Consider the following 13,394-nt stretch of genomic DNA (forward strand, 5'->3'; position numbering starts at 1 on the left):
TCTCTTTTTGTTTATTTCTTTCTCACATTTCTTTTTAGCAGGTCCACTTGTTGTAGAAGATGACTTGACGGGTGGCCCTGCAAATACCTCTGAGACAGCTGGTATACACTGAAGCAAAATATTGATTAGTGTTTGATATTTAAAAATTAACTTTTTTATATAGATGTGAATAATTCCATCCTTAGACTTTTAATGATGGAATTTTGTTCCACCACAACAACCTTTCTGGTAATGTTTAGCTACATCAAAATTATGTTGAGTGTATGAGTATCTCTTTATGTTTATTTCTTTCTCACTTTTTTTTTTTTTTAGCAGGTCCACTTGTTGTAGAAGATGACTTGACGGGTGGCCCTGCAAATGCCTCTGAGACAGCTGGTATACACTGAAGCAAAATATTGATTAGTGTTTCATATTTAAAAATTAACTTTTTTATATAGATGTGAATAATTCCATCATTAGACTTTTAAGTGCATACACAGTTATATACTTTTAGATGTAAATCTTGATTTTGTTTTTTAAATATATGTTTATTAATTTGACTTAGATACCATTCTTGAAGAGCTAAAGAGGCTGTTGGACACTAAGGAAGTTGATGATAATGTTATGCCAATGCAAGATCATCAACCTCGGTCTGCATCCAATGACTGGACCATTAGAACTGAAATGAGGGAGGAGAGATGGAAAGAAGCTAGATCTTCACTTGTGGAGAACATTTTGAAAGGAGAGGATGCAAGTTCCTCATCCTGCCAACAGTGTAGATCAAATGCAGCTATTGTGCGCTGTAGGGACTGTCTCCCTTACCCTTTCCTCTGTGCCGATTGTGATGAGAGAAGACATGGTAGCTTCTTTGTTCTCCATAATCGGGATTCTCTTGTCTCAGGTTTTGTACAACCCTTACCTCCATCCACAGGATTCTGCCAGGAAGCTGGTCAAATTTCTGTTAAACATCTTGGTAAGATAATGTTATGCTTAGTTGTATTGTTGTTTTATTGTGCTCTTAATATATGATGTTTTTAAATATATCTTATTTTTTGCACAGTTCGACTGCTGCCTGTAGAAATACCTGCCCATATTTGTGATTGCAGTAATGGGACAGTCCTTGTTTCTTCAGGCAGGCCCATGACCCTCATCACTATGAATGGAAAGGAAGATTTTTGCATCACATTTTTTCTAATATTTATTACCATTTCCTTATTGTCTAATAATTATATGTAGCTTGTATTACTCCTGTAGGCCGTTACAACCTTAGCATGCCTCACTTGTCCTGTGCTTCGTGTGGACATTCACGAGAGACGTCTTTGTCAGAACTTCAGAGGAGTGGTTACTGGCCTGGCAACATCCCTGCAAGTATGCTGTTCACAACAGATGTGCTCGTCTCATTTCAAGAGATGAAAATGGCATCACCAGGGATGTCTTTTCAAGCATTTGTTAAAATGCTTGATGAGAAAACAATTCTCTTTGGTAGAGTAAGTATTTTATTTGTTTTTAAATTTGATTTATCATTAACCACTGGCAAGTAAAATTACTATTTTCTTTGAAAGTAGTAGAAACCTTTTCATGTATAGATTTAACAACTAAGATATTGAATATAGTGAAAATTATATACAATATGATTCTTAATTCAGCTATGTACACTAGCCTTAACTGATGTTAAAGTTAAACTATCCTTTATGATTATCCTTTTAACCTTTTGGAGATTAATTTAAAAGAATATGAGTGCTTTCAATGCTACATATAATCAAACATGTTCTACCCAGTAAAACACCAGTATTACATGTGCTTAATTTTGCAGAGTGGAAAAATATCAGCCAATGTCTTTAGCTGCAGTTTTAATGAATGGGTTGCAGCAAGATATGCAGTGGAAAAGATGTGCCAGGAGGAGTTTTTCACTTGTCCAGCATGCACTCCAGACATGCTAGCTGTATGTGTTGACGGAAATCGCAAACACTATCGGTTTAAAAACACAGCAAGGTACTTTTTTTAAATAAAGTGATTTTCTTAATTTTGAATGATGTGTTAATATACGTTCTTGATGTGTTTCTCGATAGCACAGAGAAAAGAGGATTATTTGACCATATTTTTATACAAAGTGATGTGGAGGTGTCTGACTTTGTGGACTTTGTCCGCAACAACAATGATCACGTAAGTATTTTTATTTATGTTAGCATGATCACGTAAGCATTTTTATTTATGTTGGCAGATATTACTAGATAATTTCTTTTACAGCTTTTCACAAACAATTTTACACATTCCTTAAACTAAATGTATTGCTTAGAAAATAATTAAACAGATCCAGAAGATAAAATATGATGCCCTCTGACAACATTGCTATGTGCATTTTTACATTATGACTACTTCAGATATTTGTGTTCATTGTTTTAAAATTAGCTTGGATTGAAGCAGTCAATGTGTAGTTTTTTAAAGGCCATAATATAACAGTTAACTCAGTCAATATGTACAATACATGGTGAGATGGATTTGTTTGTTCAAAGCATTAATCATTTTTGAGAAATCTGTAAACTCATCTTACAAAAGCTAATGTGAATGTTCTGTAAATATTGAATCTTTTTTGTTGATCATGTGTAAAGTCCTGTCACATTTAGAGTGGTCTATTTAGCATCTCTTTTAAGCTTTTTTAAAATGTTTATAATTTATATGATCTAGGTGTCGGGAAGAGGACTGTGTGGTGCATCACAATGGACAGCAGCAAAAGAATTGGCCAAGAAATCAAGCAGCAAACTGGATGAGGAGGGATTAGAGATTGCTGTCTGTCGCCATGGCATTCTCCTTATGGCCTTAAACATGTTCCGAGGGGAAATTTTTGCGTACCCACTCTTTCTTCAGAAAAAACTTGCAGATATGTCACAAGGGAGCATTACATTTTTCTGTTCAGATGTAGCCTGCAAATACTTCCCATATCTCCAACGTGTGTCTAAACAGTGCCCTGAGCTGCAGTCTTTACTGGACATGCATCCTTTTCTGTCTGTGATGCATGCCAAAGCACACTCTTGGAAATGTGAGGTATATTGCCATGCGTTTTAAACATGTAATAATAAGAAGAAATGCACAAATTTTAAATGTGTTGATTTTGTCGGATTTAAAAACTTGTTAGGTCAAGTACAGTGGGGCCTACCAGGAAGGAGCTGGGTCAACTATTGGTGAGGAAGTGGAGCAGGTGAACAGCTTCCTATCTAGAATTGCTGTTACAAGCAAATACATGTCAAAATCAGGTTTGTTGAATTAAGTATGAATAATATAGAATGACTTTTGTTATATACGTACCTCTCATTACATTTTTTCTTATATTTATGTTATAGGCAGAACAGACATGATTACAACGCAAGCCATGTCCTGGAATAAGCGTAAGGTTCTCAATTTGGGACAAGCTCTAGTTAACAGATATACAAAGGTATAACTTTCTTCTCAGTCACATATTGCAGTTGGGATTTTTAGGTTTTACTCATTTATTCCTATCTTAATTAAAGGTGTAAAAAGTAAATCAAAGTCAATCAGTAGTAGGGGCCGTGTCTACTCATGATAGGGGAGAAGAGAGTGAGAAAAAGAGGGAGGGAAACATTACAAAAGAAGGGAATATCACTGGAAAAAGAGCAATCAAGGGAGGGGTGTGTTTGTTTGAGTTTATTTTAAATATCCAGTGTTTCATAGAAATTGTTTACTGCACCTGTAAATGAAATGCAGGACTTTTTCAAGTTGACTTTGTATTTTGTAGACTCAGAAGGCTCTTCAAGTGCAGCAACACACCTTGGAGGCATTGAAGACAGAGCTAACACTTCAAGATGATACTGTTCATCAGTGGGTTTCAGATGTACAGCAATGGGCAGAAGGTATTGTTTTGATTTGCTTTGTTATTATTCTTATTATTGGCAGGTAACACATTAAGCTGCTTTTATGCAATTTCTTGTGTAGAAAATGACCGACACGGGAGTGGTGATACGAGAAGGTTGCAAGAAGAAATAGAGGCACTAACAGTCAGCATCAAAAGGCGTACACAGCGTCTGTACAGTCAAACAGGTGAAACACAAACATTGGGAATTTACCATGTTATTTTTTAACTATTATGTCATTGGATATCACATTGTATATGCATTTATTTCTTTGTAGCTAAAAAAGTGCTGTAATGTTTTTTTATTTTTTATTTAATTCAGATAGCAACAAGCGACGCCATTCTTTGCGACTCAGAAGGAGTGAGGAAAAGAAGAAGCTAGCTGCTGCAGTGGAAGAATACAACAGCATAGCGGATCCATCCCAGCAGCTTGGCTCAGTCGAAAACTTTTTTACAGCTGAGACTGTTGCTTGGCCTTGGCAAATCCCTTGCAGTACTGGTATGTTCTATATAACAGGGCAATTCAGTTATGTTCCCAGAGAGCCACAACCAGCAGAGTTCAGTTCCAACCCTAATCAAACACATCTGCCTGCAATAATCAAGCAATCTTGAAGACCTTGACCAGGAACAAAATTGAATAGCACTATTCTGTAAGACAAGTCTATGTCATTGTTTTTATGAGCAGGCATTGTATATAATGACTCTTTTGTTAACCTTATTTCAGAATTGGCTCCATTTCTCACCAAGAGGAAGGTGTTTGACAAGGTGATGGCAGTGAGACGCCTTCAGGAAGAGAGAGGTCTAATTTGTAAGGAGATGAAACAGCACTGGACAGTCCTGACACAAAAGATGTCCAAATTTGAAGCACTGATTAATGAGATAAGTTCAAAATGTAAGAAAGTCTTTAAACATTTATTTGCGCTTGTGTATACAGTATATAGCATTGTATTTTTTCTTAATGTATCCTTTTGTTTTTCAGCTCTTTTTCCAACACTGTCTGACACTGCATGCAAAGGTCTCCTCTGCATTGTTCGAAAGAAACATTATGAACTTAGGCATTTAATGCAGTTGGTAAAGGCAGGCTATGTAAAAATTTTCAGCCAACAAGATTTGATGTCTGAAGAAGAGAAGCTTGACCAGGAAGATGACTTGCAAGAGGAAGGGCTCTCAGAAAGCGACAACAGCTCAGATGATGAACAGGATTTTCCTTAAAGGTGGGGTATGTGATTTGCAAAATCAAAAATTTTCATTTCAGTGCTTCTAACTCAGTGGCTGTAAGTGGGTTAGGAATAGGATTTCAAGTGATTTTGAAAAAATGGCCAAAAAAGAGAATCACATACCCCACCTTTAATAAGGCACTATCACGATTTGTCTGGGAACAGACCGGGGTGTCTTTGAACAATTACCTTATAAATTCCATACGGCTAATATTACATCTAAAAAAACTACTTTGATGATTACAGTTTTTCTCGATTGTTTACACACATTTTCTGGTACTTGAGACACAATGACCACAACATGTAACTCATTCGCCAACCCCCTGAACCAATTCTGCTGAACTACAAGCTCAGTTCCTGCTTTACACTCAAATTGCACTTCTAAAACACACTTTTTTCAAAACACTACACACAATTCTCTGCTTTTGGCACAATTTTCATGCAGAAAATCTCTTGTTTTTACAAGGAACACACTGCCATTCAAATATGCACACTGACTCATCACATGGGCAAACACCCGTCACACAGTTTTACAATTAGCAATCAGAGCTTTAGCATAAATGGGCAACAGGTGAGCTCTTCAATGGAGCAATGGATGCCAACTTTGGATTTTTTAAATTTTTTTACTGTAACTGTATACAGTAAATTCTTCCGTTGTTTTGTAGACCATGTAGTCCACTGTATGTACAACTTCGTGTTGGTTGGGGATGTACACTGTGTACATTGTTTTTGTGGAAAAAATAAAATATATTTGTTACCGTGTATTTGTGTGTTCTGAGTATAAAAACAATATTCTCAAATATTTTACAACACACTTATGTATGTACTGTCTGTAGTAAGTGTAACACTGAACAAAAAAGGCCTAAGTCATTATGATGAATGGAGAAGTGTTTTCCATTCATCATAGTGTTTTACATTGAGCACATCAGTGTTCAACTGGTTCTTATAAATGTCTATTCATATGATGGTTTGTGTGTGTCATTTGAAAACAAAATACCATTTTGAGAAGAAATAACATTGTTTTGAATGTAAAGTTTCATTTTGCAGGAGAATTGAGGGGTTTTGCCCATTGTGTGTGTGTTTTTGGATTTGTGTGTAGAGTTCTGAGAATATGAGGCATGCTTTCAGAAAATGTGTGTAAACAATCGAGAAAAACTGTAAGATCAATGGAGCTGTCTAAGATTCTGTAATGGAGTTTACATTCAGTGTGCATATTTTGACACTTAATAGTTATTCAAGGCACTTATTTTACTTGTCCAAATGAAATAAAATGTATTCCAAAACATATATACAATACTCAAAACAAACTGGGATATTCACACACAAATTACATTTGACTGCAATTAATTTTGTGATTTTTTTTAATTTGTCTTATATTTGGTTTTATAATTCTAGATTGTATGAATGTGTCCTGGTATGTAAAGCACTTTGGCCGACATGTGTTACATAAATAAATGTGGATTGATTGTCTGAGCTCTTTTTCCCCCCCAATTTTTTATTGATTTAATAAAAAAAACTACAAACAAATCCTTACCATGACTCTTACTGAGACCATCTTTTTTTTAGTCAGATCAATGACATTTGGGACAAACCCCCAAAATATTATCATTGCTCATACTTAGTGATGTGTTACAGTGGCAAATGGCTGAAAAGTGCATATAAGCAAGATTACTGATGCAAAGTAGTGCTTGAGACATTGCTTGAGAAATAAATGGAGAAGCTTATTTCATTCGTCCTTCTGCTATAACTATGAATTGTATAATAATTTGTTGGCTAGTCTATAGACTAGTATTATTATTTTTACAAAATTTTTGTGAAATATTTCTGTATTTCATCAGATAGTCCCATTATACCCATTGAAAGATTTTGTATTTTCAGTCATCAGATTCATCTACATTGTGACTTAGATTTAATCAACTGAAAACAGTGTCTGTAAAGGTGTGAACCAAGTGGCCCATAGAATCTGATAGGTGTGAAACATTGCTCAGGTACATTGCAGTGTAGATCGATCTCCTGTGGGAGGTCCTAACAGTTTTCTTTTGTTTGTAGCCCTTTTATCTTCATGTATAAACTTCTGTCTTACACACAGAACTTTGGGTTAAGATTGTTGAAGGGCGACATGCTAACATCACTGCTAAAGGACTGCTACTACAAACCTTCAATAAATTCTTCTGCCCCACAAGAACTCTGGTCAAGCTTACTGGTCAAACATATTTTATGTACTGGAGAAATCGAATACATTGGTGAGCCACCCAAACCACTGCTCGGCCAAATACACCAAAATCTAACACCATCAACAACTAATACAAGCCTGATGTAAGCATAGAAAAGGGTGGAAAGAGAAAATACAGTATTCAATATAAATGTGATTCAGCACAGTTCGTTGTCCATGATTAAGGCTGCATTTATGCATGTATGTATGTAAGATAATATGTGTGTATGTTTATGCACATGTTTTACTGTCCTTACACCCCAGGGGCCCATAACGCTCCCCGAAAGAGCAAAAAAAGGGCATATTTCAAATGACTGTAAATCAAGTCTAACTATGTATGCTATGTTTACTAAATAAATTTGGTCAAAGTTTTCAGACATGGAAAGGTGGTATAAAGGCGTTTTAAAAAGTGCTCACAGTAAAATAACAAATTCCGGCCTGCCTCTAAAATATGTAATTGAGGTTTGCACAATGAACATATTTAAACATGCCTTTGTTCATTAAAGATACTACTTATTTAATTTAATTACTAAACTTTTAAACTACATTACCCATACGCCTAAGTCGTAGATGGAACAGGAAAACAGGGTGCTGCTATTTGTAGTTCATAGAAGTGTGTAATCAGTCACGCTTAGGGTTAGGGTTAGGGTTAGGATCTCTGTAAATTAGTAATTTCTCTCAACATTGCTACACCCCATTGTTAATTTAATGTATTACTGACGTAATAATAACAGCAAAACATACTTTGTAACAAAAATTGATTTTAATATGGCTTTAAAGGGATATTCCACTTTAAAATGAAAATTCTGTCATCATTTACTCACCCTCAAGTTGTTTCAAACCTGTATGAATTTCTTTCTTCTGCTGAACAGAAAGGAAGATATTTAGAAGAGCATCAGTAACAAGACAGTTTCTGGTCTCATTGACTTCCATAGTATATATTTTTTCCTACTATGGAAGTCAATGAGACCAGAAACTGTCTGGTTACTGATGCTCTTCTAAATATCTTCCTTTCTGTTCAGCAGAAGAAAGAAATTCATACAGGTTTGAAACAACTTGAGGGTGAGTAAATGATGACAGAATTTTCATTTTAAAGTGGAGTATCCCTTTAAGACCTCAACAGGTCCTGTGGATTCCAATGAAACCTCAAAGGCAGTGAAAACCCAGATTTAAAAAGAAATTATCCATTGAGTAAGAGGTGGCAAGATTGAAATCAAAACATGATAAAGCTGCTGGAATGTAAATTTGCGATAACACAGTGAAATTTTTTTTTTAAAAAAACGTAGCATATCTGACAGAAAATATGTAGCAGGGTGTACCACCATGGGTAGTAGGCCTGCATTTGACACTGGAGACACTAAATTGTCCATGTAGAGTGTGAATGTTTATTTGTCTGTCTGTGTTGTCATGCAATAGACTGGCCATCCGTTCGGGTTGTTTCCATTCATTAAGCCCAATATGCTGGCATTGGCTCCCGCACCTTACCTCACCACACCGTGAGTGTGTGTGTGTGTGTTTACAGCGTTGAACATTGTAGCCAATCACAGACATATATGTTGTGCCCATCACCGCAATGGCCAATCAGAGGTTTTTACGTGTGACACCTCGGAATCACGTTCGAGACGTTTGTTAACAAACGTCTCGAATATATAGTTAATTTATGAAATACTGCTGGCAAGATGTTGAATACATAAAACAAAAATATGTAAATTCATCCGAAATTCAAATTCAATATTATGATATAATTTTCTAATCCCGTTACCAATAATGCCACACTTTTTTATTGTAGGCCTACTATTTTATGCCCTGCCATGTTCGCTACATGTTGTCTTCAATACAAAACTATTGTAACAAAAAAGGTGTATTGTTACTGCTGTACGTACACACTGCCTTATTATTTTTTTTAAAGAGAATTGACAGTGAAGAGCAGGGCAAAAAACAACAACAAAAAATCTGTTATGTCAAAATAGATCTGTGCATGAAGTCTCTGCAGTATATTGTCTTCTAGACATGCCAATTTGTACATTTTATTACTATTTTTTCACTTGACTGTTTTAAAGAAATGTTTACTTAATTGATTACAATATTTGAAGGGTAGGTATATGCTAATGTTTTAATGTATTTTTGCCTGTTAACATTAATTGTTACTCATTTATTTATTGTTAAATATACTGTTTTAGTTAATTATTTCCAATATATATATATATATATATATATATATATATATATATATATATGATCGTGTACAGTTTCAATAATGTTCAGCCTTTGTAACACCCAGTTGAAAATATTACTCCAAAATGGGGGAAAAAAATGGGGGGGTGGCTCACAGTACCAATGTTTCATAATTTATTCAACATTAATTACCATAAAAGTGATTTGTAAAAAAGTGAAAAGTAATCAATTGATTATTAGATTTATTAGAAAACAGCAAAGAAACAGTTACATGCAATAAATGTAGATAAGAAAACAAGAATAGCAAACTAAAACAGTAACTTAGGTACATAAACTTTAAACTAAATTTTAGTCTTGGAAGAAAAGATTGTAGGGCTCCCAGGTGTCCATCCATTTCATCCCACTGCAAATCAGTAAAAATAAAAATTAAAGATCATATAAAAATTTACAGAACAGGCTATGACATGTAACTATTGAAAAAAGATTGACTTTTTGAAGGGCAAAAATATTTTTGCATTCAGTTAAGACATTTAAATACATAAATGTAAGCAAGAAAGATGTATTAGGCAATCAAAATGAATAAGTAAAAGTTTATTATAATACATGTAAACACAAATATCCTAGATTTTTACAACAGGTTTACCTCATTTGTATAATTACCATAGTGCACCCTTATACAGGTTATATGTGATACATACCATCCTGAACACGGCTTCCATCTCACTTTGACCTCTTTGACACCCTTTAAGAAACATAAGCAACATCACACACACACACACACACACACACACACACACACACACACACACACACACACATACACATACACACACACACACACACACACACACACACACACACACACACACACACACACACACACACACACACACACACACACACACACACACACACACACACACACATTAAATTAAATATCATGCTAAAAAAAATAAAAAATACAAATAAACGTGCCTGTACCATGCCTTTACTAGGCCACAGATTCATTCAAATAAATGTACATTATTTAAAAAAAATATTCTTATGTTTCAATCTTTTACTAAGTAATACATTTCTGACAAACATTTACAAAATGAGTTCAATCTTACTTCCTTTGACATCCTATTCCTTATGATCTTGTCATATGGAAATGTTTTTAATCTGGGATGTACTTGGCATTCTACAACAGAAAAATATAAAAGGATATAATATATAATCAGGAAATGTTTACACTCATGACATATTAACAGTTCGGTAAGCAATTCTTAATAAATAGAATGCATAAATTCTTGCAATGGGCTGGCCACCTGAAACCCTAAAAATGAACTGAAATTAGACCATCTGAAGTACAATTTGCTTTGAATTGGTTGTATGGTTTGGTAATAGTGCACATTATGGAAGCTAAATATGGCAGATTATTTAATGTTATCATCAAGCCTCCAAAGCACGTTTGTCTCGATCAAGAATTTAATCGGGGCTTAAATATAAGTTCCTGTGGCAAGCAGGACGAGGTCGAGGGACGTGAGAGGACGGCACGAGACCGGTGGAGTGATTACTGATGAGCGGCACATGCGCGACGCACTGGTCTCTCACGTCCCTTGACCTCGTCCTGCTCCCGTCCACAGTTCCATTAATAGAACACTTGAAATTTGTTTATCAGTTACTCATTTGGTGTTATTTAAAAGCATTTAATTAAAACAGCAACCATGCACACAGGAATAGTATGACGCCTGTACGCATTTGACCACTGTATAACAATCAGCTTCATAGACATTATTGTCTATGATAAGTTATGGAATTTAACAATATTTTGCGACTTAAAAACAGCCTTTTAAAAATGATATTGAAATAAGAAACTTGTGTTCTACATTGTACTTAGTCAGTTTTCATTAAAAATGCAAATACACAATACCTGCTTGTTTATACATCCATTTGCTTTGTTTGGCTCCTTTCCTTGGAATTATTGTGGAGGAATTGTCTGTAAAACACACACACACACACACACACACACACACACACACACACACACACACACACACACACACACACACACACACACACACACACACACACACACGAAAATTGGGAATAGAACTTTGTTCAAGCTTAAATAAAACTTATTGCATGTTGTGCATGTTTTTGCCTGAAGTGAAAAAAAAAATCACCTGCATCTTTGGGCTTAGATGGGGCAGCATGACTGTTCTGGCAGTGGAAAGAAGAGTTTGTAGATGGAAGATGTGAATCATAGAAAGTAGGGGTGATGCAAGAGGAGGTAGGGGTGAGGGGAAATGGTGTAGGAGGAGGAGTGGGGAAAGAAGATGGAGGAGGAAGAAGGGTGATGTAAGAGGAAGTGGGAGGAAAAATGTTGGAGGACGAAGATGGAGAAGGAAGAAGGGTATCAAAAGACGAGGAAGAAGGAGGAAGGCTGGAGGGAGAAGATGAAGGAGGAGGAGGAGGAGGAGGAAGGGTGTACAAAGAAGAGGAAGAAGGAGGGAGGCTGAAAGAAGATGGAGGAGGAGGAAGGGTGTAGAAAGGGCAGGAAGAAGGAGGAAGGCTGGAGGAAGAAGATGGAGGAGGAGGAAGGGTGTAGAAAGGGGAGGAAGAAGGAGGAAGGCTGGAGGAAGAAGATGGAGGAGGAAGGGTGTAGAAAGGGGAGGAAGAAAGAGGAAGGCTGGAGGAAGAAGATGGAGGAGGAAGGGTGTAGAAAGGGGAGGAAGAAGGAGGAAGGCTGGAGGAAGAAGATGGAGGAGGAAGGGTGTAGAAAGGGGAGGAAGAAGGAGGAAGGCTGGAGGAAGAAGATGGAGGAGGAGGAAGGGTGTCAAAAGAGGAGGAAGAAGGAGGAAGGCTGGAGGAAGAAGATGGAGGAGGAAGGGTGTCAAAAGAGGAGGAAGAAGGTGGAAGGCTTGAGGAAGAAGATGGAGGAGGAGGAAGGGTGTCAAAAGAGGAGGAAGAAGGAGGAAGGCTGGAGGAAGAAGATGGAGGAGGAGGAAGGGTGTCAAAAGAGGAGGAAGAAGGAGGAAGGCTGGAGGAAGAAGATGGAGGAGGAGGAAGGGTGTCAAAAGAGGAGGAAGAAGGTGGAAGGCTTGAGGAAGAAGATGGAGGAGGAGGAAGGGTGTCAAAAGAGGAGGAAGAAGGAGGAAGGCTGGAGGAAGAAGATGGAGGAGGAGGAAGGGTGTCAAAAGAGGAGGAAGAAGGAGGAAGGCTGGAGGAAGAAGATGGAGGAGAAAGGGCGGAAGTCGGGTGCTGGCAGACAGTTTCAGCAGTACTGGTTTGGTTTTGAAGCCTCATGTAATCTATGAGAAATTTTTGAAAGAAAATTTGAAAATATTTCTTTGAATATTGCATGTGTAAATCATACGAAATACTTACTTTTAATACAAATTTCATAAAGACTAGTCATCCTTTCAAAGATGGTTTGAAGTGGTCCAACTGCAAAGGGACCCATTGAAGTGATGACTTCAGCCACAAACCCATTTCTTTTCTCTTTAGAAATGAAGAGAATTGGCTTATAGCCAAGTACCTCCAATTTCTTAACCTGTGAAACAAATGCACAGACAGTCAATAAGTATCGGTATATCCATAATGGTAAGCAGGGACTTGTCTAAATGTTTAATTGAGAAATGTAGCAACTCATAATGTAATAACTGCACATAATGTAAAAACTGCACATAATGAAATAAGTATTACATTATTAGTGAAATGTTCATGATGTAATGATTTTCTCAAAATATAATAAAATCTTGAGCTCATAATGTAATAACAATTTTTACATTTTGAGAAATGTATTACAATAGAAACTTACCAAAACATATCCTATTTCATTAATGTAATAGCTTTTAAAACATAAAAATATTAGTATTCCCGTACAATACATTGAAAAAAAATCTAAATCCAGTCTTAAAGGGATACTCCACTTTTTTTGGTATAGGCTCATTTTACAACTCCC

At 36.2% G+C, this 13,394-nt stretch overlaps 1 protein-coding gene across 1 annotated transcript; it reads left to right on the forward strand.

The window, feature by feature from the left end:
- Positions 1–263: 263 nt before the first annotated feature.
- LOC308686425 (uncharacterized protein) lies at positions 264–5,914 on the forward strand (the record flags this gene model as incomplete). Its single annotated transcript, XM_081394855.1, has 16 exons — positions 264–267; positions 313–375; positions 545–781; positions 881–952; positions 1,040–1,140; positions 1,233–1,466; positions 1,793–1,971; positions 2,049–2,142; positions 2,665–3,021; positions 3,113–3,230; positions 3,318–3,409; positions 3,731–3,845; positions 3,928–4,032; positions 4,167–4,343; positions 4,569–4,736; positions 4,824–5,914. The coding sequence occupies 16 exons, from the start codon at positions 264–266 to the stop codon at positions 5,054–5,056; spliced, it is 2,349 nt and encodes a 782-aa protein (XP_081250981.1). The 3' UTR covers positions 5,057–5,914.
- Between the last annotated feature and the right edge of the window lie 7,480 nt (positions 5,915–13,394).

Source organism: Scardinius erythrophthalmus, assembly GCF_964197995.2.
Source record: "Scardinius erythrophthalmus genome assembly, contig: HAP1_SCAFFOLD_269, whole genome shotgun sequence".
In the NCBI taxonomy this organism is placed as follows: domain Eukaryota; kingdom Metazoa; phylum Chordata; class Actinopteri; order Cypriniformes; family Leuciscidae; genus Scardinius; species Scardinius erythrophthalmus.